General features: G+C 36.9%; 5 protein-coding genes across 10 annotated transcripts; all 5 read left to right on the top strand.

The window, feature by feature from the left end:
• Window positions 1-500: 500 nt before the first annotated feature.
• LOC113768034 (probable plastidic glucose transporter 3) lies at window positions 501-14,031 on the top strand. Of its 5 annotated transcripts, none has more exons than XM_027312261.1 (16): window positions 501-624; window positions 950-1,003; window positions 1,117-1,216; window positions 1,373-1,484; window positions 1,570-1,637; window positions 1,747-1,879; window positions 2,770-2,869; window positions 2,952-3,064; window positions 3,648-3,741; window positions 4,304-4,457; window positions 4,572-4,715; window positions 4,790-4,863; window positions 5,026-5,114; window positions 5,807-5,921; window positions 6,150-6,360; window positions 6,552-6,885. In XM_027312261.1, exons 3-15 carry the CDS (start codon window positions 1,126-1,128, stop codon window positions 6,330-6,332), a joined length of 1,470 nt encoding a protein of 489 aa, XP_027168062.1. In that variant the 5' UTR covers window positions 501-624; window positions 950-1,003; window positions 1,117-1,125; the 3' UTR covers window positions 6,333-6,360; window positions 6,552-6,885. The 5 variants fall into 5 exon arrangements, with proteins under 5 accessions (XP_027168062.1, XP_027168060.1, XP_027168059.1 ...); XM_027312259.1 differs by having other exon boundaries at window positions 1,107-1,216; XM_027312258.1 differs by having other exon boundaries at window positions 883-1,003; window positions 1,107-1,216.
• Window positions 7,343-9,179, top strand: LOC113768036 (protein PLANT CADMIUM RESISTANCE 8-like). The gene is made up of 4 exons (XM_027312263.1): window positions 7,343-7,670; window positions 8,328-8,399; window positions 8,494-8,706; window positions 8,854-9,179. Exons 1-4 carry the CDS (start codon window positions 7,436-7,438, stop codon window positions 8,943-8,945), a joined length of 612 nt encoding a protein of 203 aa, XP_027168064.1. The 5' UTR covers window positions 7,343-7,435; the 3' UTR covers window positions 8,946-9,179.
• LOC113768038 (4-coumarate--CoA ligase-like 4) lies at window positions 11,268-12,929 on the top strand. Its single transcript, XM_027312265.1, has 3 exons — window positions 11,268-11,689; window positions 12,336-12,424; window positions 12,826-12,929. Exons 1-3 carry the CDS (start codon window positions 11,440-11,442, stop codon window positions 12,898-12,900), a joined length of 414 nt encoding a protein of 137 aa, XP_027168066.1. The 5' UTR covers window positions 11,268-11,439; the 3' UTR covers window positions 12,901-12,929.
• A 372-nt stretch (window positions 14,032-14,403) lies between the features above and the next one.
• Window positions 14,404-16,175, top strand: LOC113768037 (protein PLANT CADMIUM RESISTANCE 8-like). Its single transcript, XM_027312264.1, has 4 exons — window positions 14,404-14,691; window positions 15,326-15,397; window positions 15,492-15,704; window positions 15,851-16,175. Exons 1-4 carry the CDS (start codon window positions 14,499-14,501, stop codon window positions 15,940-15,942), a joined length of 570 nt encoding a protein of 189 aa, XP_027168065.1. The 5' UTR covers window positions 14,404-14,498; the 3' UTR covers window positions 15,943-16,175.
• Window positions 16,176-18,039: 1,864 nt separating this feature from the next.
• Window positions 18,040-24,283, top strand: LOC113768032 (malonate--CoA ligase). 2 transcript variants are annotated; one of them, XM_027312254.1, is made up of 18 exons: window positions 18,040-18,407; window positions 18,789-18,815; window positions 18,937-19,106; window positions 19,358-19,531; window positions 20,029-20,218; window positions 20,309-20,397; window positions 20,799-20,868; window positions 21,026-21,078; window positions 21,224-21,331; window positions 21,563-21,661; window positions 21,834-21,926; window positions 22,035-22,112; window positions 22,299-22,403; window positions 22,511-22,601; window positions 23,009-23,082; window positions 23,180-23,359; window positions 23,667-23,720; window positions 23,861-24,283. In XM_027312254.1, exons 1-18 carry the CDS (start codon window positions 18,158-18,160, stop codon window positions 23,906-23,908), a joined length of 1,953 nt encoding a protein of 650 aa, XP_027168055.1. In that variant the 5' UTR covers window positions 18,040-18,157; the 3' UTR covers window positions 23,909-24,283. The 2 variants fall into 2 exon arrangements, with proteins under 2 accessions (XP_027168055.1, XP_027168056.1); XM_027312255.1 differs by lacking the exon at window positions 18,789-18,815 and having other exon boundaries at window positions 18,042-18,407.
• Window positions 24,284-24,859: the final 576 nt, after the last annotated feature.

Here is a 24,859-nt window from a genome sequence, read left to right as displayed (position 1 = left end):
CACCAAATGTTTGAAATGCAAGCAAGGCCTATAAAGATGAAAAGAATGCAATGACATTAGAATTTGGAGGTGAAAGGACTTGTGAAGCGCATCGCAGCGATACACTGATGAGATAGAAACACGGAGAAAAAAAATTGTTATGATTTGCATATAAGAACGTATTCGATGAATATGTTTGCTTGATCCATGGAACTATTTTTGGGATCTAATAGAAGTTTGAGAAGTTAAAGGGATGCTTAATGTTGGTAATTAATGATGACGGCACAGTTGGCACCAGCTTTGACAATTGGAACCGGAGCTAGACTTGGGTCGGTCATCAATTCAGGGAGATGCAGAAAGTTAACCTGCAATCTCTACAAGAATGGGAGAATGAAACTTTGTCCAACCAAAAAAAGGAAAAAGGCACAATTGCCCCCTGGACTTAGTAGTCAGTTACTAGAGTATTACTACTAATACTAATGTTTATCTTGCGGCGCCAAGCACGCTAGCGTCTTCCCGTCATTCTCAGCCCGTCTCTATCATTTGGTCGAGATTTCATTTCCTCCATTTTCTTCCCTTAAACTCAACGATACGCACATGTATATGTAGCCAAAAGCCATTACTGCCGCACTTAAAACCGTAGAGGTACGTCACTCCAGTACAAGTCGCCTCTTTTTCCACCTGCATGCTAATGCCATTCATTGTCTCTATATTTCAAGCCTCTTTTTTTTTTCCCTTTCTTTCTACAATGTTATGTATAATTCCAATCTATCTGCATTGGCTTACGAACGTGAACGAGTGAATTTATCCAATTGAACTTTATTGCAAATTGTATGTGAATCGATGATATATGGCTGCATAACCTCGCGAGTGTTCTGATTTTGATTATATGCGACGCAGCAGTATATTATAGATAGATCATACAAACACAGAAAAACAAGGCTGATGATACCTTGTTTCGTCTGTTTAGATCATCTGAAAGCGCCAAAGCCATCGAGCCATTGGAATTTTGGTTTCTCGAAAGGTGAGTATGAAAGGATTAAATGCATTGGATTCAAGAGTCTTCAGTTTTATTTTTTCGGATCTGATGGTAAAATTTAAGCATTTTTATTTCTCTCTTTGCTTAGCATAACCCAGATTTTAGTGATGTGGGGGCGCCAACGCAACTTGTACTCAACTTATAAGCGTATCTCGTCAAAAGAGCGTCTCAACGGCAACGCCTCAGAAGCCAGCCTCGGTACATTTTTCTCTTTTAAGCTTTAGTAACCTTCAGCTTCAAAATCACAGAAATGGAATTTAATCCGTGCTCCTACTCAGTTGTATTCCTACCTGAATCCTGAAACCTCTAATTCCTTCTCATTGTTTGAGCGAAATTTGATATTGGGACATTTAGGCCGATCACCGAGTGGTGTCTTAAAAGAAGCTGGACTTCCCTCCTGGAAACGTTCCTTGCCTCATGTACTGGTGGCAACTCTCTCATCATTCCTATTTGGCTATCACCTCGGGTATTTATACCGCCTCATCTTTCATGCTTTCTTATGTGTGATTTTGCATGATGATCACTTCTTTAATGCTGTTCTTTTTGTTCAGGATAGTTAATGACACATTAGAAAGCATATCTTTGGACCTCAGCTTCAGAGGAAGTACCCTGGCTGAAGGTAATTTCAATTCTTGGTCTTGAACACTACTGTTGTTTGACTAACTAACATTTTTGAATTTCCATCTCATGAGATTTACTTGTTTATTCTTTTTAAACCCCATTTACAGGGTTGGTGGTGAGTACGTGTTTGGGAGGTGCTTTTGTTGGTTCATTATTCAGTGGCTGGACAGCAGATGGGGTTGGGCGTCGCAGGGCATTCCAGTTGTGTGCTTTACCAATGATCATTGGTGCTTCCGTGAGGTACATAAACATCTTATTGGTCTGTTGCTTGGCAATTGGAAAGCAATCGACCTTGACAAGTGATACTTAACAGTCATACTAAATCTATTTTTTGGCATTTCACAACGTTTAAAGATGGGTTCACCAAATGCTGGGCTAACCTAAATAGGTTGGCAAATTAGCTTTAATATCTCTGAATTTCCGTTGCACTCTCACATTCTATCTTATTATGTTGTAGATCATCTCGCTGTCTAGTATTCATGTCAATATGATAATCAGATAGACGGTCTTTAACTGCTTGTTTGTTCATTTTCAAACTTCCCATCTGCTTCTATATAATCAAATCTACCTTCCAGCAGAGGCCACAATCAAATGGTAAGGCTTTTGGAAATGTTTGTGTTTTGAAGATTAAGTGATCAACTTGGGTGATTCACCACCAAAAATGGAGCGGGGGTGTCACTACATTGAAAGAAACAGCATTGAGTTCTATTCCTTGTTCACTTACTTTTACTTTTGTTGTGGTATAATACATCAATTTGAATTGTACCATTGACGAGAGAGGTAAATACAATCACTAGGTATACCGTATGCCAATTACATCTAACTGACTCAATAAGATAGCATATGGAAACCTTGTCGATTCCTTTCTCTAAGGGACAAAATGGAGATATTCCCAGTATTGAGCTGTCAATCCTCAGTGGGCACTCTTTCAACTATAGATGTGTGGAATAGATGAGAATATAGTGCAATCAAACTGGTAGGCACCACTGACTCAAGCTGTAGAAGGGGCTTGACAATAGGAAATTTCTGTCTTATTTATGTGTGTGGTTTTTTTTTTTTTTTAATGTTTTCAAGTTTTATGATCATATCCTGTGTTGTTTGAACCTGAACTATGTTCCACAAACTTGCAGTGCAACCGCAACTACTCTTCGAGGCATGCTTCTTGGAAGGTTATTTGTTGGAATGGGGATGGGTCTTGGGCCTCCTGTAGCAGCTCTTTATGTGGCAGAGGTATCAAACAAGATGGTTTTGTACTTTTAAGGGAAGCTATTGCCAGACACTAATTATACTTATGGTTGATAAATCTGAGCAGGTTTCGCCAGCTTTTGTAAGAGGCACTTATGGGAGCTGCACTCAGATTGCAACATGCCTTGGACTGATGGCCTCTTTCTTTGTTGGGATTCCATCCAAGGAGCTCATGGGTTGGTAAGATGCTTCACATGAATGCTTCACATGTCGTTTTGTTTTACAAGATCTGCCTTTCTGGTTTATCTACTTTTAGAGTGCCAACAGATTGTCCTTTTCGTCAATGGTGCCACAATGGGCAAGAAATTACGGGCTTACTTTATATAACTACCGGGTCAACTGAAAAGTTAATAGCGATGAATATTCACGGACAAAAATTTGTGTTTTTATCCTGAACAAGTTCTGCTATGATTATCTTTATTAGACTTGCTATAGCACCTGGCCAGAAGATTATTTGACATTCACTTTGTTAAGATTTTAGCGTTCTTATCTGTTTTTGGGCGCCAAGATTTTGTATCCATTTATCTAAAGCAGAAAGTTTGAACCATTTAATGTTTCCTCTTTCCTATGTGCAAGAGAAAGGTAAACAAACACATTTCCACTTTCTCCTTAAGCTTGAATAAACTAATAGTGGAAACCCATATGAATCTCATTTTTCTTGTTAAACCTATTTATCCAGTCTTGATTTTGTGTCAAAATTAGCTAAGACAATGATTAGAGATGTAGAGTTTTAATTAACAATTTAGTCTAATGACGTGCACAGGTGGCGAGTCTGCTTTTGGGTCTCTGCCCTTCCTGCTGCATTACTTGCTATTCTAATGGAATTCTGTGCTGAAAGTCCTCATTGGCTATTTAAGGTGCTCATACCCTTATATGAAATGCTATTGCAAGTTTTAATATCCTTAGGAATGTATTTGGTGAATTTGCAGTGATATTTTTTCAAAAATGCCCATACAATTAATCTTGTCAACCGTTATACATTGCTTTTAAAATCAACGCGATTTGTCTCTAAAACTGGGCAGCCTTCTATCCTAGTATTGATGTTGTCACTTTTAATATCCAACATGCAATGCATATAAATGTGGTGAAATTTAGTATTCAAAATACCAGCTAATAAATGTCTTCATCTGACCAAGATATGCTTATTTCTTTTTTATTCTCATACATTAAAACATGGTTTCTTGTTTTCCGGTGGATACAGCATCTGATAGTATTAACTGTGTATAGTTCATTGTTAAGGATGCTTTGTATCTTTCTCGTTCCCTTTCTCAAACATGAAATTTGCAAAAGATTAATTCTGCACATTGATGCAAAGACCATTTTTGTGTGCTTGATTATTTGTTTTATTAATAGTATCATCTTGGTTCGAAAATCCCTTCCAACTCTGTTCATTTTTAATCACACCTGCATTTGCCTCAGAGAGGAAGAATGGCTGAAGCTGAAGAAAACACTGAGAGGCTGTTTGGAGCATCACATGTTAAATATGCAATGGCTGAATTAACAAAGTCAGATAGGGGGGATGAGGTTGATACTGCTAAGTTTTCAGATTTATTTATTGGTCGTCATGTTAGAGGTACAATTAATTCTCTTGCTGTAATCTTTGTTAAGCATTTTTTCCCACTGACAAACAAAAATATCATTTTCTTGCTCTTTTACTAATTACACCATCACCTTCTGTTTTTGGCAGTGGTTTTTCTCGGTTCCACACTACTTGCCTTGCAACAATTGTCTGGGATAAATGCTGTATTCTACTTCTCTTCAACTGTCTTTACAAGTGCCGGTGTTCCTTCAGACATTGCGAATATATGTGTAGGAATTGTAAATTTATCAGGTACAGGAGTCTAATGCATTTAAACTATCTAAGTAGTTTAATGGCCTCTTCTCTAACCTCTGTAACTTTATCAGGCTCAATTATTGCTATGGTTTTGATGGATAAAATGGGAAGGAAGGGGCTTCTACTTTGGAGTTTCTCAGGCATGGCAAGTAAAATCATCCTCGCTTGTGCTTGATTCGTTGGATGTCATACCATTAGATTTTTAGAAGTCGTGATGATATTGCCATGGAGTGGGAGAGCTTCACAAAAAGCGCATGATTTAGTCGTGATGATATTTCTTGAACTCTAAAGTTGCTTATTTATGCAGGCAGTATCCATGGGTTTCCAAGTCATTGGAGCAAGTTCACTTCTGTCAGGCTCTGTAGTGCTTTACCTATCAGTTGGTGGCATGCTTCTGTAAGTAATTTTCTCAATAGCTGCTGTAGAAAAAAAGAAAAAAAAGCATCTAAGTAATGCGATGATCAGCACTTCACTGCACCTACCAATAATAAATGAGCAGTTTTTTAGCTTCCTTTGAAACTCCTCCAGAAGACCAGAGAGGGAATAGAAAATAAAATCTGTGATAATGAAAAAAGAACAGAAGTGTATGTAACTGCTAACCTAGTGGGAACTAAACATTGGTCTGGAACTAAACATCTATTTTAGTTTTTTTGTAAGAATCTTTGTGCTTTACAGTGTGATGAAGAGAACTTATCTTGTAAATGGACGGGAACTAAAAGCATTAAGTTTTTAAACAAGTGTGTTTGGACAGTAAACCCCCGAAGCAGAGACTTCCTGTGGCTCCCCTTCCATGAGCTCCCTACCAAGAATGACCTGCGATCCTGTGCAGCGGCAGGATTATGGATTAAAAGATCATCAAAGACTGTAACCAGGAGCCAAAGACAACTGAATAACCCTTTTTGATTGTCAAAAAAAAAAAGCCATTCTGGGAGTTTTTTCCTACATGACCCACCAGCTGAAATTTTGAATTGCTATTTTTATTTGGAAGTAATGCACGAAATGTACGACTATTTTTCAGACCGTTTAAGATATAGTGTCCAAGTGCAGGTGACAAGCTGTTTTTTCTGATTGTGATGCTGTTTATTCAGGTTTGTGTTGACATTTTCTTTGGGTGCTGGCCCAGTCCCTAGTCTGCTGCTGTCGGAGATACTTCCAGCCCGAATTAGGGAAAAGGCCATGGCTGTCTGTATGGCCGTGCATTGGGTAATGATGCTCTCACCTGTTACACATATGATTGTTCATGCTCTGCTTTGTTGTTTTTTCAATGGGAATGCTGTTAAGAAAGCTTTTGCTCACACTGCTCTGTTACTTCGCTGACGGTAAATTTCAAGAATAATTTGAAGCATTTTTATGTATGATCATAGTTGGCATTTGCAGTAGCTGTGGCTTCATTTAAGTTCGGTACTTAATTGTTTCTTAATGTATAATCAGGTCATAAATTTTTTTGTTGGTCTGCTGTTTTTGCGGTTACTGGAGCAACTTGGCCCACAAATTCTCTACGCGTCCTTCGGCATCTTTTGCTTTGTCGCAGTAGTCTTTGTGAGGAAAAATATTGTCGAAACAAAAGGGAAGACGCTTCAAGAAATTGAGATGGCATTTCTTCCAGCTGATTAGTGGTGCTGCGGCTGATTTATCTGCTAAGGTATCTGGTACTGAAATGCAATTGGATATCGATTTCTAAAGCAAAACTAATTTAATTTTCTTTGCAGCACAAGGGTTCTATAATTATGGGACATTAGCTTCAAGAGAAATTTGAGCAATTACTGATCAAATGCTAGTCAAAATATGTAGAATTTATTCTTATTTTGTGGTCATTTCACTGTTATTCTGCAGAGGTGTATGGCTAGAGGACATTCGGGAGAGAGAACAATCCGAAGCATACACTTCACTTAATGGCGTGATCCTGCAATACTCTCGTATAGTGCCTCGTACATTCTGTGAGCAAATAGCAAGACCTCTCTGCTGCAATTTTTAGCAACTATTTTAGAGTTAGCATAACCTTGTATCGTTATTAGATTAGATGCAATATTTGCCGCAGTTAGAAATTGGTTCAAGTGCAGGTGGTGTGCTGTGCTGTGCTGCAGCAGTTAGAAATTGGTAGGAATAATGATTGCATCAATTAATGGGGGCGATTACTACGTTCAGAAGGATTCTTCTTTTGATTTCACTTCATACCAGTCCCAGTTTCGCTTGCGTTTCCTTTTTTATCTTCCATATGGCTTGACTGCCTGCTGAAAACTTTTTAACCTGTATCTGACGAAGAAAAATAATTCTATTGGAACGTCGGGCATGGTAATTTTTCGCTTAATAATTAAGACGGCAATCCCCGCCATAAACCCAGCTTCTAGAAAACGGGGAAATTTCTAGTTTTATGTGCTTTGTCGCTGGTCCAACTGGCTGGATTTGACAGGAAACTTGGACTGAACTTCCAGTCAGAAATTGTTTCCATATTTTTCGGCTACCGATCACTTTCTAGCTCCATATTCTATAATCTATCCATCGTGAAAGATATTATTGTACATCACATTGACTTTTACAAATCTGTAAATTTCCCAAAAGAAAACAAAAAAGGAGTTTTCGACGACTTGTTCCGAATCCGAATGAAGAAGGCCGCCATCCAAAGAATGAAAAAATGAAAAAAAAATAAAAGTCAAGAAGATAGGCATTGGCACATGCTACTAATGAGCGTATGATAAATATGTGAAAGCATTTGGCAAATGGGAAAAGTTTCGGTATATTTCTCGTTTCATAGTGAGCAGAATTTAGGTGACCAAATGGGAAAAGTGGAAGCCACAGATGTAGCAGTAGAAACTGATCCAAAACAGGGAGGAGAAGCAGTGGTCTCATTTCCTCCGGTAGCACAAGCAGGAGGAGTGTCGCTTGCACCGCCTACTTTCGTAGGAAGCCCATGGAGTACAGGCTTGTTCGACTGCCATGAAGACAAAACAAATGGTAAACGCTCTTTCTTGTTTATTCTCTCCATTTGTTCTTAGTAACTGAAGATAAACCAGATTAGAGTCAATCTCAAAAGTTATAGACCAGATATATGATATATCATTGTCCAGAAGCTCAAGACATTTGGACTTCGTGTTTAGAATGGAATGAATAAACTATATATATATATATATATATATATATATATATATTTGGCGGTAAAGAACTGGACGGTAACGATGGAGAGGGCAAGCGATGGTTGGGGATGGGGTTGTGGCCTGTTAGAAACCAAGGCTTATGGGAACATGCGAAATAAAGTCCTTTGAATCACTCTGGAAAGGTATTTCACCACGGGAATTTCAATTTCTTAACAAACTACAATATGCACAGAAAGAAGTTCAATTAGGATGAAGATTGCATGAATTGTGGTTTCTGGACAAATATTTCTTGGTGGACGGTTCCGAAAATTGAAGCTGGTTGATGTATGGTAGTCAATAACCATGATTATTTTACTGACAAGAACGTTGATTACTAACAGTCAGAAACACTATCACAAATTTGTAATTCGTGATTTCTCTGTCTGCTGCTTCTTTGATGATTGATGATGAACTCTAGATCTGATCTTTACATATTTCTCCTTCCTCACTTTAAAAATGATCTGATATTATTTGGCAGCCGTTATGACTTCATGCTGCCCCTGCGTGACATTTGGTCAGATTGCAGAAGTCCTAGATGCTGGAGAACTGAGTATGGCCTCTGTTCTTGGGTTCTGATTTGACTGAGTCTTTAAAATTTAGGCAAACTAAGCTCAAGCTGATTCATGTTTGATTGATGGTTGCAGCTAGTCCTGTGGGCACTTTCATTTACCTCTTGATGATGCCTGCTCTCTGCTCTCAATGGATCATGGGGTCCAAATATAGAACAAAACTGAGAACCAGATATGGTCTAGTTGAAGCACCTTATCAAGATGTATTCTCTCACATCTTCTGCTCCTGTTGTTCACTTTGTCAGGAATTTCGAGAGCTCAGGAACAGGGATCTTGATCCTGCTTTAGGTACTTCTACTTTCGATGTATGAGAATATATTCTGAGCATTGGTAAACTCAGCATAGCATGGACACTAGTCACAACTCACCAACCTGTTTAGTTCATTTAGCAACTCTAATATCGTGGTGGTAACAACCTGGGAAATTGCTTTGCAGGCTGGAATGGAATCCTCGCTCGACAACAAGGAATGCAGTATGGATATCCACATGCAACAAATCCTCCCTCTGTTCAGTCCATGTCCAAGTAAAGATTGTCAGATTTCATTGTTTGATACATTGTTGACTCTGAATTCTCTACCATAAGAAAGTCTACGAGTTGTGTGCGTGTGTGAACTGTAAACAGAATAAGGTCGGTCTAAGCGTGAAAGTGTAAATCTTTTTGCAGTAAACATTTGTGTTGTTTGTTACAACTTGGAGGCCGGCTCTTTTTACCAGCAGACAAACTATGGATTAACGTCCCTTTAGAGCTCGTTTCGAGTTGATTTGAAACCTTGCTGGCTAAGAAATTCTCGTCTTTCATTGAACTCTAAAAAGCCAAACTGAAGCATTAGAAGGATCTCAACCAATTCTAACTCTAATGGATGAACAAAGACTGCTTTGACATTTTCCACAGGAGAGCGCGATTCTTCCACCAAACCAAGTCGTCAACTGGAAGATACCCACCTTTACTTCTAGCACCACGCTTTAATATCAGAAGGCGTTAACTTTTAAGCCCTTATAAATCGCGTCATCTGTGCCATACGTACAACAAAATTACAAAACTTCCGCGCCTTGTAATAGTAGTAACGAGTAAGGTACGACCCATATACAATTCGCCCTCACATGAACCTCAGGCTGGTGGCTACCACCAAAACATTAAAATCCTAAACTCCCATCAATTGCCACATTAAAAAGTGATTTTGATCAAAAAATTCAGGCGGGTGCGTAGTACACCCGTTTGGTTCGGTGGTGATTCAGTTCCTTCCGAATTATTCTGAACTTTCTTAAGTCCGCCCCCTCCTCCTAGTGTAGGAGACCCTGGAAAAAAAAAATAAAAAGAACCTCTTTATGGGATGCCATATATACAACAGAAATAGAGGCCTCGAAGGCCTTTTATCAGCATTTATAAATTGTCAATTTTAGCAATTCTGATTTTTGCTTTAAGTTAACAAATTTAGCATTTTTATACCTTATATTAGCAATTTGTTTCATATTGTTTCGAATCAGTTGAATATCAATAAATTTTTCTTTCCATTCTATAAAATAAAAAAAGGACTTAGGTACCCCTAATCTGTTTCCGTTCACTAAAATCCTCTCCTTCATCGAGGCATTTTAAAGACTTTTTATTCCAAAAAAAAAAAAAAACTATTAAATTTTGTTACTAGTTTTTAGCTGATATGAATAATGTACTTCAAATTAATCGTGTGAGGTATTTCAATGCTAAGATTAGTTATGTTTATCTGAAAAATGCTGATCACAGTTGAATGTGCAAATCATAGTAAGCCACAAACTCAACCCGTCCTAGTTGCAATTATACGTCTTAAGAACGCTCTGCCTCAAGAAAGAGGCTAGACACTCGCATGAGGGGGCCTCTGCAGTTGATTCTTTCCTGTTCAGCTCAATTATTGTAATTTTTACAATTTTGACGTAAATTTGTAGAATTCTGATGTAATAATGAATCTATATATCCAAAAGAAAGTTGTTAATTTAATTATTCATTTTCTCTTTCCCAGGCAGTATGCTAAATGAAGAGAATTGGTGGGTCACTTAGATATTTGGGTTTTATCCATATTCACATCCAACTCTTCTCCAATCAAAATTTCTCACAATCTCTCTCTCTCTCTCCTAGCAACTTGGTCCATTTTGATAAATTTGAATTATTTTTTGTTTTTATTTTTCTTTCTATTCTATCAAACTATATATTTTTATTTATAAATACACTTTCTATTTTATCCATATTTATTAGCTTTATTTAGTGTTATTTTACTTGTTACTTAATTAATGTTGTCAGAAACTTAATATTTGTTTATGGAGAAAATATATTTTTGCATATCTGGTAGTTAATTAAACATAGATATATATTTTTAGGTTTTTAATCATGCAAAAATTTAATAACTAATTAAGAGAAATCTATTAACCTGTTCGTATTCCTTGCATCTCTTATGAATAATATTATATTCAAATAAACATATGAATAAAAGTTTTCAAAGATTAATATGTTATCTGAACACTTAAATATTCATGTGTATGTAAGAATATTATTTTATTTTTTAAAATTATTTATGCTTCCATAAAATCACAACTAATAATAATACAAAAAATCATGCTAATGCACAGGTTAAAATACTTGTTAATTATATATGATTGGACAAAATTTAAATTTACACCAAAATTCTATTTTGTTCAAGAAAATATTATTTACACTCCCATTTTTGTTAATCAATTGCACAAATGGACAAGTTTGTTAATCAATTGCACAAATGGACAAGCTGGACAAAACTTCGAACCCGGACTCGTATAAAAACCCCGCCTATGTTTTACGACATTTATGCAATTCGTTTATTGTCTCTTCTCAAACTCTCAACCAGCATATCCATCAAAGCTTCCAACCAAACCTCCCCAAAATATTACTGATGTGTTGTAATCTACAATATCAACTAGAAGTAGTGTGAACAGTTCTTAAAGAAATGTGAACCAAAATTTCAGCAGGTTGTTCATCTGAACCTGTGGCGCGATTAGTTTGAATGAGTGAGCAGTGATGATATGGTGACAGTGGCCATAAATAAATTGAGCGGTAATTGCCGTAATTACTGTTCCCACCTAAGTATGACTTCATTTAATCCCAAGCCAGCCTTCAACTGCCAGCTCCAGCTACTTGTTAGTCTCAGACGTCTTCCAAAAAATTCATCTTCTTCTTTTGTCAAGACCAGAATTTTATGTCCTCTGCCTCTTCTTCAAGTTTTTCGCGAAAATCCCACCAATCCCACTTCCCAAGTTCGGTTTCTTTCCTCCGGTAAGAGCCCTTTTCATAATCTAATAGCCTTTCGTTTGACTTATTAACTTATGACCTTCGTATTGTATATCATATGTTTGTAAGTACGTGTAAATGGGGTATATTGGACTCTGCTTTTGTTATCCTGTTACAATATCAGTTGTATATCAAAAAGGGGAGGTGTGGAAGGAGAAACAGGAAAGGGGAATGGGGACGGTTAGGAATTGAAGAAGGAATATTTGATTATCAAGCCAAAGCAGGAGCGGTAAGGAACTTATGGAATACATAAGTTCCGGTATTGGTGAATCAAGTTTTGAAATTTTTGGGGGCTTTGGACTAGTTTTGCTTAAGTAGGAGAAAGTAATTTTTTTCCTCTTTGATGGTATTGGTATTTCATGACAATGGTCTCTCTGAAACTGCCTGGAACTCTTGAAAGATGTTGCAGCTAAAACTGCAGCTCACTTTTCTCTTCTTCCTCCTGTTGTTAGCACATCAACTGAGCTTGATCAGTCACATAACGGAGAGCTGAATGTTATTGAGCGGGTACAGGGAATAGAAAACTTTAGTGAGATCGAAGGTGTTTGCCTTTGGTTTTGTGTATGTTTACGACAAGTTTAAATGCTCAAATTACAGTATTCTCTTTGCTGACTTTCATGTCCAAATGTAGATGAGAAACCGGCATTAATACTGTACACTAGCGGCACAACAGGTAAACCAAAAGGAGTTGTTCATGCACACAGAAGCATCTTGGCTCAGGTATTTTTATTACTTGCCTGTCATTTATATTGTGTGTACTTGGTCTAAAACAAAATGAAATGGGAAAATGTTCTTTTAGTTTTTCCAATTACTCTAGACCTTTCCTTAATCTGGAAAATGTCAGACTTTTGGCAGGGTAAGATGTGCTTGTATGGTGAATATGCGTTATAATAAGACAACAAAAATTGATTGCCATGCAATGCTCTTCTTTCACGTACAAGGCAGAGCAATATGTTGTCAATTTTACTTGCATAATGCAAAATGCTTGCTGTCAACTCTTTCTTTCTAAAGTGTGCTTTTTGGAAGTTGGAACTGTTAGGTTTTGACTGAAGCGTATTTCCTTTTCATTGCACTTCTGTTTCACCTTGAAATAATCATTACGATGGTTTGCTTAATTTCAGGTTCAAATGTTGGCAAATGCTTGGGAGTACTCACCTATTTGCTTTTCCCATCTCTTCTCCTATTTGCTGGGTTGATATGCTGTATAAGTTCGATGAAATGTTGGTTATATGTCTAGCCTTAACTTCTACCAACATGTGCACGGCCTTTTCAATGCTTTGCTTGCTCCTCTATACGCTGGTTCTGTGGTAAGTTCTTATATATTTCCACATGTTCAAAGTTGTAACGGAAATTATACTGCAAATTTATGCTATAACTTTCCTGCCAAAGAATCAATAATGTCTTGTTGCAGCACTTGTGATATTGCTTGTCCCTTTTTTTTTTTTAAAGGTGGAGTTCATGCCAAAATTTAGCGTTGGGGGAATTTGGCAGGGATGGCGGGAATCATATCCAAGAAAAGAGACAAAAGTTGATGATGCTATAACTGTATTTACAGGGGGAAGTGAGAAATATGCTGCTTATGTAATGTCATAATTCTATGTCTCTAGGTGGTTATAAATAACCACGTTATTTACTTATATTCTCAGGATGGTTCCTCATGAGGCAACAATAATTATACCTGTTTGAAGTCATTCAATATACCTGTAATTTCCGGAGAGCTTTTGTCATTTTAATGGTGTAGTTCATGTTTTCCCTTTGCATGATGCAGGTTCCAACTATGTATACACGATTAATACAAGGTTATGAAGCTATGGATCCTGAGTTACAAGGGTTCTATAATTATGGGACATTAGCTTCAAGAGAAATTTGAGCAATTACTGATCAAATGCTGGTTAAAATATGTAGAATTTATTCTTATTTTGTGGTCATTTCACTGTTATTCTGCGGAGGTGTATGGCTAGAGGACATTCGGGAGAGAGAACAATCCGAAGCATACACTTCACTTAATGGCGTGACCCTGCAATACTCTCGTATAGTGCCTGGTACGTTCTGTGAGCAAATAGCAAGGCCTCTCTGCTGCAATTTTTAGCAACTATTTTAGAGTTAGCATAACCTTGTATCGTTATTAGATTAGATGCTGTATTTGCAGCAGTTAGAAATTGTTCGGAATAATGACTGCATCAATTAATGGGGGCGATTACTACTACGTTCAGAACAGAAGGATTCTTCTTTTGATTTCACTTCATAACAGTCCCAGTTTCACTTCCTTGACTGCTTGCTGAAAACTTTTGTACTTGTATCTGACGAAGAAAAATAATTCTATTGGAAAGTCGGGCATGGTAATTTTTTGCTTAATATTCCAGTAATTAAGACGGCAATGCCCGCCATAAACCCAGCTTCTAGAAAACGGGGAAATTTCGAGTTTTATTTGCTTTGTCGCTGGTGCAACTGGCTGGATTTGATAGGAAACTTGGACTGAACTTCCAGTCAGAAATTGTATATTTTTCAGCTACTTACCCATCACTTTCTAGCTCCATATTCTATAATCTATCTATCGTGAAAGATATTATTGTGCATCGCATTGACTTTTCGACGACTTGCTCCGAATGAAGAAGGCCGCCATCCAAAAAATGAAAAAATAAAAATAAAAAAAATCAAGAAGATAGGCATTGGCACATACTACTACTAAAGAGCGTATGATAAATATATGAAAGCAGTTGGCATGCCATCTACTTCCAGCATATTTCTCGTTTTGTGGTGAGCAGAAGGAGAAAGATATAAAGCATCCTTAACAATGATCGTGACTTTAAAATTTAAAGTGGAAGCCACAGATGTAGCAGTAGAAACTGATCCAAAACAGGGAGGAGAAGCAGTGGTCTCATTTCCTCCGGTAGCACAAGCAGGAGGAGTGTCGCTTGCACCGCCTACTTTCGTAGGAAGCCCATGGAGTACAGGCTTGTTCGACTGCCATGAAGACAAAACAAATGGTAAACGCTCTTTCTTGTTTATTCTCTCCATTTGTTCTTAGTAACTGAAGATAAACCAGATTAGAGTCAATCTCAAAAGTTATAGACCAGATATATGATATATCATTGTCCAGAAGCTCAAGACATTTGGACTTCGTGTTTAGAATGGAATGAATAAACTATATATATATATATATATATATATATATATATATTTGGCGGTAAAGAACTGGACGGTAACGATGGAGAGGGCAAGCGATGGTTGGGGATGGGGTTGTGGCCTGTTAGAAACCAAGGCTTATGGGAACATGCGAAATAAAGTCCTTTGAATCACTCTGGAAAGGTATTTCACCACGGGAATTTCAATTTCTTAACAAACTACAATATGCACAGAAAGAAGTTCAATTAGGATGAAGATTGCATGAATTGTGGTTTCTGGACAAATATTTCTTGGTGGACGGTTCCGAAAATTGAAGCTGGTTGATTATTTTACTGAAAAGAACGTTGATGACTAACAGTCAGAAACACTATCATAAATTTGTAATTCGTGATTTCTCTGTCTGTTGCTTCTTTGATGAATGATGATCAACTCTAGATCTGATCTTTACATATTTCTCCTTCCTCACTTTAAAAATGATCTGATATTATTTGGCAGCCGGTATGACTGTATGCTGCCCCTGCGTGACATTTGGTCAGATAGCAGAAGTCCTAGATGCCGGAGAACTGAGTATGGCCTCTGTTCTTGGGTTCTGATTTGACTGAGTCTTTAAAATTTCACCAAACTAAGCTCAAGCTGATTCATGTTTGATTGATGGTTGCAGCTAGTCCTGTGGGCACTTTCATTTACCTCTTGATGATGCCTGCTCTCTGCTCTCAATGGATCATGGGTTCCAAATATAGAACAAAACTGAGAACCAGATATGGTCTAGTTGAAGCCCCTTATCAAGATGTATTTTCTCACATCTTTTGCTCCTATTGTTCACTTTGTCAGGAATTTCGAGAGCTCAGGAACAGGGATCTTGATCCTGCTTTAGGTACTTCTACTTTCGATTTATGAGAATATATTCTGAGCATTGGTAAACTCAGCATAGCATGGACACTAGTCACAACTCACCAAACTCTTTAGTTCATTTAGCTACTCAATATCGTGGTGGTAACAACCTGGGAAATTGCTTTGCAGGCTGGAATAGAATCCTCGCTCGACAACAAGGAATGAAGTATGGATATCCACATGCAACAAATCCTCCCTCTGTTCAGTCCATGTCCAAGTAAAGATTGTCAGGTTTCGTTGGTTGATACAATGTTGACTCTGAATTCTGTACCACAAGAAGTCTACGAGTTGTGTGCTTGTGAACTGTAAACAGAATAAGGTCGGTCTAAGCGTGAAAGTGCAGATCTTTTTGCAGTAAACATTTGTGTTGTTTGTTACAACTTGGAGGCCGGCTCTTTTTACCAGCAGACAAACTATAGATTAACGTCCCTTTAGAGCTCGTTTCGAGTTGATTTGAAACCTTGCTGGCTAAGAAATTCTCGTCTTTCATTGAACTCTAAAATGCCAAACTGAAGCATTAGAGGATCTCATCCAATTCTAACTCTAATGGATGAACAGAGGCTCCTTTAACATTTTCCACTGGAGAGCACGATTCTTCCACCAAACCAAGTCGTCAACCGGAAGGTACCCACCTTTACTTCTAGCACCACGCTTTAATATCAGAAGGCGTTAACTCTTAAGCCCTTATAATCGCGTCATCCGTGCCATACGTACAACAAAATTACAAAACTTCCGCGCCTTGTAATAGTAGTAACGAGTAAGTTACGACCCATATATAATTCGCCTTCACACTGTGATGAAAAAAAAAATATATATATATATAATTCGCCTTCACATGAACCTCTTTATGGAACCACCAGCTTTGGGCTGTTCGCCACCACTAAATCATTAAATCTTATTGGAATCCTAAACGCCCATCAATTGCCACATTAAAAAGTGATTTTAATCAAAAAATTTAGACTGGTGCGCAGTGCATCCATTTGGTCCGGTGGTGATTCAGTTTCTTTCGAGTTATTCTGGACTTTCTTAAGTCCGCCCCCTCCTCCTAGCGTAGGAGATCCTGGAAAAAAAAAATAAAAAGAACCTCTTTATGGGATGCCATATATGCAACAGAAATAGAGGCGTCGAAGGCCTTTTATCAGCATTTATAAATTGTCAATTTTAGCAATTCTGATTTCTGCTTTAAGTTATCAAATTTAGCATTTTTATACCTTATATTAGCAATTTGTTTCATATTGCTTCCGAATTAGTTGAATATCAATAGATTTTTCTTTCATTCTATAAAATAAAAAAAGGACTTGGGTACGCCTAATCTGTTTCCGTTCACTAAAATCCTCTCCTTCATCGAGGCATTTTAAAGACTTTTTATTCCAAAAAAAAAAAAGCTATTAAATTTTGTTACTAGTTTTTAGCTGATATGAATAATGTACTTCAAATTAATCGTGTGAGGTATTTCAATGCTAAGATTATTATGTTTATCTGAAAAATGCTGATCACAGTTGAATGTGCAAATCGTACTAAACCACAAACTCAACCCATCCTAGTTGCAGAGTTGCAATTATACGTCTTAAGAACGCTCTGCTAGACACTCGCATGAGGGGGCCTCTGCAGTTGATTCTTTCCTGTTCAGCTCAATTATTGTAATTTTTACATAAATTTGTAGAATTCTGAAGTAATAATGAATCTATATTTTGTTAATTTAATTATTCATTTTCTCTTTCCTAGGCAGGATGCTAATTGAAGAGAATTGGTGGGTCATTTAGATATTTGGATTTTATCCATATTCACATCCAACTCTTCTCTAATCAAAATTTCTCACAATCTCTCTCTCTCCTAGCAACTTAGTCCATTTTGATAAATTTGAATTATTTTTTGTTATTATTTTCCTTTCTATTCTATCAAACTGTATTTTTATTTATAAATACACTTTCTATTTTATCCATATTTATTAGCTTTATTTAGTGTTATTTTACTTGTTACTTAATTAATGCTGTCAGAAACTTAATATTTGTTTATGGAGAAAAAATATTTTTGCATATCTGGTAGTTAATTAAACATAGATATATATTTTTAGGTTTTTAATCATACAAAAATTTAATAACTAATTAAGAAATATCTATTAACCTTTTCGTATCCCCTGCATATCTTATGAATAATATTATATTCAAATAAACAAATGAATAAAAGTTTTCAAAGAGCCCGCCTGTGTTTTACGACATTTATGCAATTCGTTTATTGTCTCTTCTCAAACTCTCAACCAGCATATCCATCAAAGCTTCCAACCAAACCTACCCAAAATATTACTGATGTGTTGTAATCTACAATATCAACTAGAAGTAGTGTGAACAGTTCTTAAAGAAATGTGAACCAAAATTTCAGCTGGTTGTTCATCTGAACCTGTGGCGCGATTAGTTTGAATGAGTGAGCAGTGATGATATGGTGAGAGTGGCCATAAATAAATTGAGCGGTAATTGCCGTAATTACTGTTCCCACCTAAGTATGACTTCATTTAATCCCAAGCCAGCCTTCAACTGCCAGCTCCAGCTACTTATTAGTCTCAGACGTCTTCCAAAAAATTCATCTTCTTCTTTTGTCAAGACCAGAATTTTATGTCCTCTGCCTCTTCTTCAAGTTTTTCGCGAAAATCCCACCAATCCCACTTCCCAAGTTCGGTTTCTTTCCTCCGGTAAGAGCCCTTTTCATAATCTAATAGCCTTTCGTTTGACTTATTAACTTATGACCTTCGTATAGTATATCATATGTTTGTAAGTACGTGTAAATGGGGTATATTGGACTCTGCTTTTGTTATCCTGTTACAATATCAGTTGTATATCAAAAAGGGGAGGTGTGGAAGGAGAAACAGGAAAGGGGAATGGGGACGGTTAGGAATTGAAGAAGGAATATTTGATTATCAAGCCAAAGCAGGAGCGGTAAGGAACTTATGGAATACATAAGTTCCGGTATTGGTGAATCAAGTTTTGAAATTTTTGGGGGCTTTGGACTAGTTTTGCTTAAGTAGGAGAAAGTAATTTTTTTCCTCTTTGATGGTATTGGTATTTCATGACAGTGGTCTCTCTGAAACTGCCTGGATACGGTAATGTGCTTTGAGCTTTTCTGCTTTAGCAATTCAATTATTAGGGCTAACAGGATGGAGGATATACTATATCGTGTAATTTGCCTGCATAGATCATGGTTGTTTCCTTTTAAAAATGCAGCATCAAGGAGTAATTTGCTGATGGAGCTGGTCAAAGCAGTTGCAAGCAAAGGGTCTCAAACAGGGCAGAGCATTGCCGTAAGATCTGAACAGAAAAGCTATAGTTACCATCAACTCATATCATCTGCTTGGAGGATTTCTACTCTGTTATGCAATGGTGGTCTGAAAACTGTGAGTTGAAAAATTGAACTGCTCTTATGGCTTTCAGTTTATGTGTGATTCTGGATAACTAGTGTATCGGTGCTCTCTAAGTTTCCTCTATTTCATCATGATTGCTTAGCAAGTTGGAAAAAGGGAATATTCCAATGATTTCATACTTGTACTGTGTCAAAGCAATACCTTTACCTCAATTCATATTTGTTTGATCTGAGGCATTCTAGTTTTAGAATCTGATCGTGGCACAAATAATTGGATTTTGACAGGCTGTGGATCTCAAAGGAAATAAGCATCTTGGTGGAATTAGGATAGGCATTGTAGCTAAACCTTGTGCCGAGTTTGTTGCTGGCATACTTGGAACTTGGCTCAGTGGAGGTGTTGCAGTTCCTCTTGCACTTAGCTATCCAGAGGCTGAGCTACTGCATGTTATGAATGATTCTGTTAGCTCCACTGAACCATCTAGTTCTCACGTATCTTTTTCTAGTTGATTTGATATTCTCCTGACTTTTTTCATTAAAAAAAAAAAAAACCTTTGATATATTTCATGAAGTAAAAGAAAGATTTTATTTTCTTTCTAATTTTACAGTCAGGTTTGTTGTCTAAGTGTGAAGTGTTTCATTTAAACTGATTAATGTACCTAGTGTAAGTTTTGGACTTTGCTTCCCTCTATTCGACTAGATTTTGAAGCATATCTGGCAATTATTTGATCTTCATTATTGTAGCTTTTTCTAGTTCTACTAATGATTTGTTGGCTATTAGCATATATAGTATGTGCAAAAACTTTTTTAAGTAAAAATGTAGCATTTGCCAAATTATTGTATTGACCTACACAAACTTGCGATTTTACTAGAATTGAAGAAATTTAAAAGTATGTTTTAGTGTGATAATCATTTGCTTTGACTATACAGTAAAATCTGTGTGTGAATGTGATTCTTAGGACGTCTCCATGATTTTGAGTACTGAAGATCATCAGGAAATCTTGAAAGATGTTGCAGCTAAAACTGCAGCTCACTTTTCTCTTCTTCCTCCTGTTGTTAGCACATCAACTGAGCTTGATCAGTCACATAACGGAGAGCTGAATGTTATTGAGCGGGTACAGGGAATAGAAAACTTTAGTGAGATCGAAGGTGTTTGCCTTTGGTTTTGTGTATGTTTATGACAAGTTTAAATGCTCAAATTACAGTATTCTCTTTGCTGACTTTCATGTCCAAATGTAGATGAGAAACCGGCATTAATACTGTACACTAGTGGCACAACAGGTAAACCAAAAGGAGTTGTTCATACACACGGAAGCATCTTGGCTCAGGTATTTTTATTACTTGCCTGTCATTTATATTGTGTGTACTTGGTCTAAAACAAAATGAAGTGGGAAAATGTTCTTTTAGTTTTTCCAATTACTCTATATCTTTCCTTAATGTGGAAAATGTCAGACTTTTGGCAGGGTGAGATGTGCTTGTATGGTGAATATGCGTTATAATAAGACAACAAAAATTGATTGCCATGTAAAGCTCTTCTTTCACGTACAAGGCAGAGCAATATGTTGTCAATTTTACTTGCATAATGCAAAATGCTTGCTGTCAAATCTTTCTTTCTAAAGTGTACTTTTTGGAAGTTCGAACTGTTAGGTTTTGACTGAAGCGTATTTCCTTTTCATTGCACTTCTGTTTCACCTTGAAATAATCATTACGATGGTTTGCTTAATTTCAGGTTCAAATGTTGGCAAATGCTTGGGAGTACTCACCTAGTGATCAATTTTTACACTGTTTACCGCTACATCATATCCTTGTCTACAATATATATTCCTGTTGAACACCTATTGCTTGTGGCTGTCATAAAATTTGGCTTTTCCCATCTCTTCTCCTATTTGCTGGGTTGATATGCTGTATAAGTTTGATGAAATGTTGGTTATATGTCTAGCCTTAACTTTTACCAACATGTGCACGGCCTTTTCAATGCTTTGCTTGCTCCTCTATATGCTGGTTCTGTGGTAAGTTCTTATATATTTCCACATGTTCAAAGTTGTAACGGAAATTATACTGCAAATTTATGCTATAACTTTCCTGCCAAAGAATCAATAATGTCTTGTTGCAGCACTTGTGATATTGCTTATCCCTTTTTTTTTTTTTTCAAAGGTGGAGTTCATGCCAAAATTTAGCGTTAGGGGAATTTGGCAGAGATGGCGGGAATCATATCCAAGAAAAGAGACAAAAGTTGATGATGCTATAACTGTATTTACAGGAGTAAGTGAGAAATATGCTACTTATGTAATGTCATAATTCTATGTCTCTAGGTGGTTATACATAACCATCATAGATTATAAATAACCATGTTATTTACTTATATTCTCAGGATGGTTCCTCATGAGGCAACAATAACTATACCTGTTTGAAGTCATTCAGTATACGTGTAATTTCCAGAGAGCTTTTGTCATTTTAATGGTGTAGTTTATGTTTTCCCTTTGCATGATGCAGGTTCCAACTATGTATACACGATTAATACAAGGTTATGAAGCTATGGATCCTGAGTTACAAGCCATCTCTGCTTTAGCGGCTGGCCAGCTTCGTCTAATGGTAATCTCGTTTCCTTTACTTGTTTAAAACCTTGTGAAGTTGGACTCTGTTTGCTGTAATGAGTAGAATTCTTGAAACTGTAAACTTGTATAATGATTTTATGATATTCGATTTGCTGTTGATTCTTTTCATCTTCAAAATGATTAAAAAGTATGTAATTTTGTACCTCTAGATGTGTGGCTCCTCTGCACTTCCTCTTCCTATCATGCAGCAGTGGGAAGCCATTACTGGACATCGCCTACTCGAAAGATATGGCATGACTGAGGTAAGTAATTAACCTGTCGTCAACAGGTTTTCTGCTTCATGAATGGACTGCTGAATTTGGTTTCTGAAGAAATTCTCTATGCTCATACTGATGGCTCGATATTGCTAGTTTGTCATGGCTATTTCTAATCCCCTAAGAGGTGTAAGGAAAGGTGGAACTGTTGGAAAACCATTGCCAGGTGTGCAGGTTAGTGAGATTTCTCAGCTGTTAAATTTAATGTTGAAAATCTTGACCATACTTCCCAGATTTTAAGCTGACAGATTTTTGGGTTTCTGAATTTGGCAAATGTTATCCTGTGAATATGAATATACATCTGCATGATAGTGTGTTACTTGATGGTTATAAGTTTACTGATTTCAAGCTTTGTTGTAGGTCAAGATTCTCGCTGAAGATGGGAGTGATGATGACAAATCAGGGGTGGGTGAACTCTGTGTTAAGAGCCCTTCACTGTTCAAGGGATACTGGAAACTTCCTAAGGTAATTTTGCTTATGATCTATACTATTCTTTTTTGATGTGGTTGAAGTAAATCTTGTCTCGTACCATATCTCATTCCCTTAAGCCTGTCCTTTTAATGACTCCTTAGGTGACTGAGGAATCTTTTATTGATGGGGGGTTTTTCAAGACTGGAGATGCTGTTAGAGTGGATGAAGATGGATATTACATCATTTTGGGACGTGAGTATATGTTGGTGACCATTGAACTGTTTCTTGGTTTGTTGGGAAAATACCATTTGTAGAGTCAGCACTGATATCTACATTTATCATCCACTAGATAAACAGCTACTATAAAAAAGCCCGTCAAAGCTGTACCTTTTTCACCTTTTTTTTGGTAATGGTTTTGTTTACCTATGGAAGGCGTGATGAGGGCAAAATAATGCTTTTGAATTCTCTCTCTCTCTAGCAGAAGATAAACCGCATGACATTTGTGGTTTGCCTCTAAAAACTTTTCCTGTTTAATGTCTAAATTTGGTTGTCTGCATTGATCCTGTATTTTACGAAGTTTGTGGATACCTTTTACTAAAGAGGGTCTCATGTATTGTCTGTTTTTGAAATGGCCTTTCACACCAAAAATTTTCTTACAGGTACAAATGCTGATATAATGAAAGCTGGTGGATATAAGTTATCTGCATTGGAAATCGAAGCAGTTCTTTTGGAGGTTTCTGCTCATCTTAACTTTTATTTTTGATCTACCTAAATATGCTCCTCTTTTCATAATTGCACATTTTTATTTCCATTAAATTTCTTATGTGCAGCACCCGGTTATCTCAGAATGCTGCGTATTGGGCTTACCGGACAGAGACTATGGAGAGGCTGTGTGTGCAATTGTTGTACCTGATGCAGAAGTCAAAAGAAAAAGGGAGGAAGAGCTTAAGCCTGCCCTTAGCTTAGAGGAATTGTCAACTTGGGCTAAAGAGAAACTTGCTCCATACAAGGTTTGATCTGTAAAATTAACTTTATATACAGTCTATGTATGAGTTTTAGTTGCCATCTAAACAGAGTAACTCAGAAATCACGCCACATTTCAGGGTTACTGTTTCCTGTGCAATTAGGTTTATGTACTGGTTTAATTATTTGGGCAGCTTTATGTAGTACCTACTGTCTTCCTTATCTAAATTAACAATTTGAGTGTAAATATGATTCTTGTTTGACAAGAGTTTGATCTGTTTGTGGTGCTTCTAAGAATTATCAACTAGCATGAAGGATCTACATTATCTAACTCATGTTACTTCAACCGTCCAGCTACCTACTCGTTTGTTGCTATGGGAGTCACTACCTCGTAATGCTATGGGAAAGGTAAGTTTTGCAAATGATACCGAAAATTCTTTTGGCATCCTTCTCTTATTAAGTACTTTCATCATTTGCACTATTTAGTATTGGTTTTGTAGTGATTTTACCATTAAAAAAAAAGCTCATAAATTCTTAATTGATTTCAGGTGAATAAGAAAGATTTGAAGAGAAAATTAGCTGCTGATGTACAATAAACTCTTAGGGTTGCAAATGAAGAACAGGACGGAAACTGTAGATTGCAGTAATAAGCTGCTGCATTTCACTTTGCTCTTCTTGCTGTTTCAAGGTGTCTTTTATCAGAAGAATGGCTGCATAGGTGAACATCAGGAACAGTAAGAAGCTATTTGGACGTTATCTTTAGTTAATAAAAGCTGGAGATTCTACGCATGTACTGAGCTACCAAATTTAGGGCCTTTAAATTCTCCTAGTGTCACTACAGTGATTGAAGGAATCATTTCTATCTAAATTGATCAATCGATTGTAGGACAAGTAACCTTTTAATGTAATACAATTGCAAAAAGCTTTCAGGTAGCATAATACATCAACCTTTGCAAAGCTTACTACATTTACATTTGGTTTTCAGTGATTGAATTCTCATAAACTCCTCACGTTATTCTGCTCATCCTACCTACATAATCATCTAGTTATATTGGTTAAGTCTCGGAAGTTCCTTTTCAATCATGGGACTTGCAGATTAATTTGGCTTACTGAGACCGAAGTGCTCTCTCAGATTCTTGATTAATAGGCTTGTAGGAAATGGAATTTACATCATCGTTTATCTTGTATGCCTGTATTCACGAGTCCAGAAAAGATGAAAAAGAAAAGGCAAATCTAGGTATCATTTCAATAACCTTTCGGAAAATAGCTATAGCATTTGAATTACTAGTATGAAACCGTGGAAAAAAACTGAAAGAAGATGGGATCTCTTAGGTCACATTTGGTTATTCCTCTGTTCAAGGCTGAAACAGACATATGATTGATGTTGTCAGACCCATCCGTGAGTGCTAAGCTTTCGTTGATGAGTTGATAGAGCCTGCTTACCGTTACCTGGTTTCTCTGCATCAAGTCCACGTTATACCTGGTGATCGTCGAGACCTCATCAGCCATGTTCATCAGTCTTGGTTGCTAGTTCTTCTCCACTGGCC

The sequence above is a fragment of the Coffea eugenioides genome, chromosome 4 (genome assembly GCF_003713205.1).
Source record: "Coffea eugenioides isolate CCC68of chromosome 4, Ceug_1.0, whole genome shotgun sequence".
Lineage (NCBI taxonomy): Eukaryota > Viridiplantae > Streptophyta > Magnoliopsida > Gentianales > Rubiaceae > Coffea > Coffea eugenioides.
This window is presented reverse-complemented; position numbering and strand designations above follow the sequence as displayed.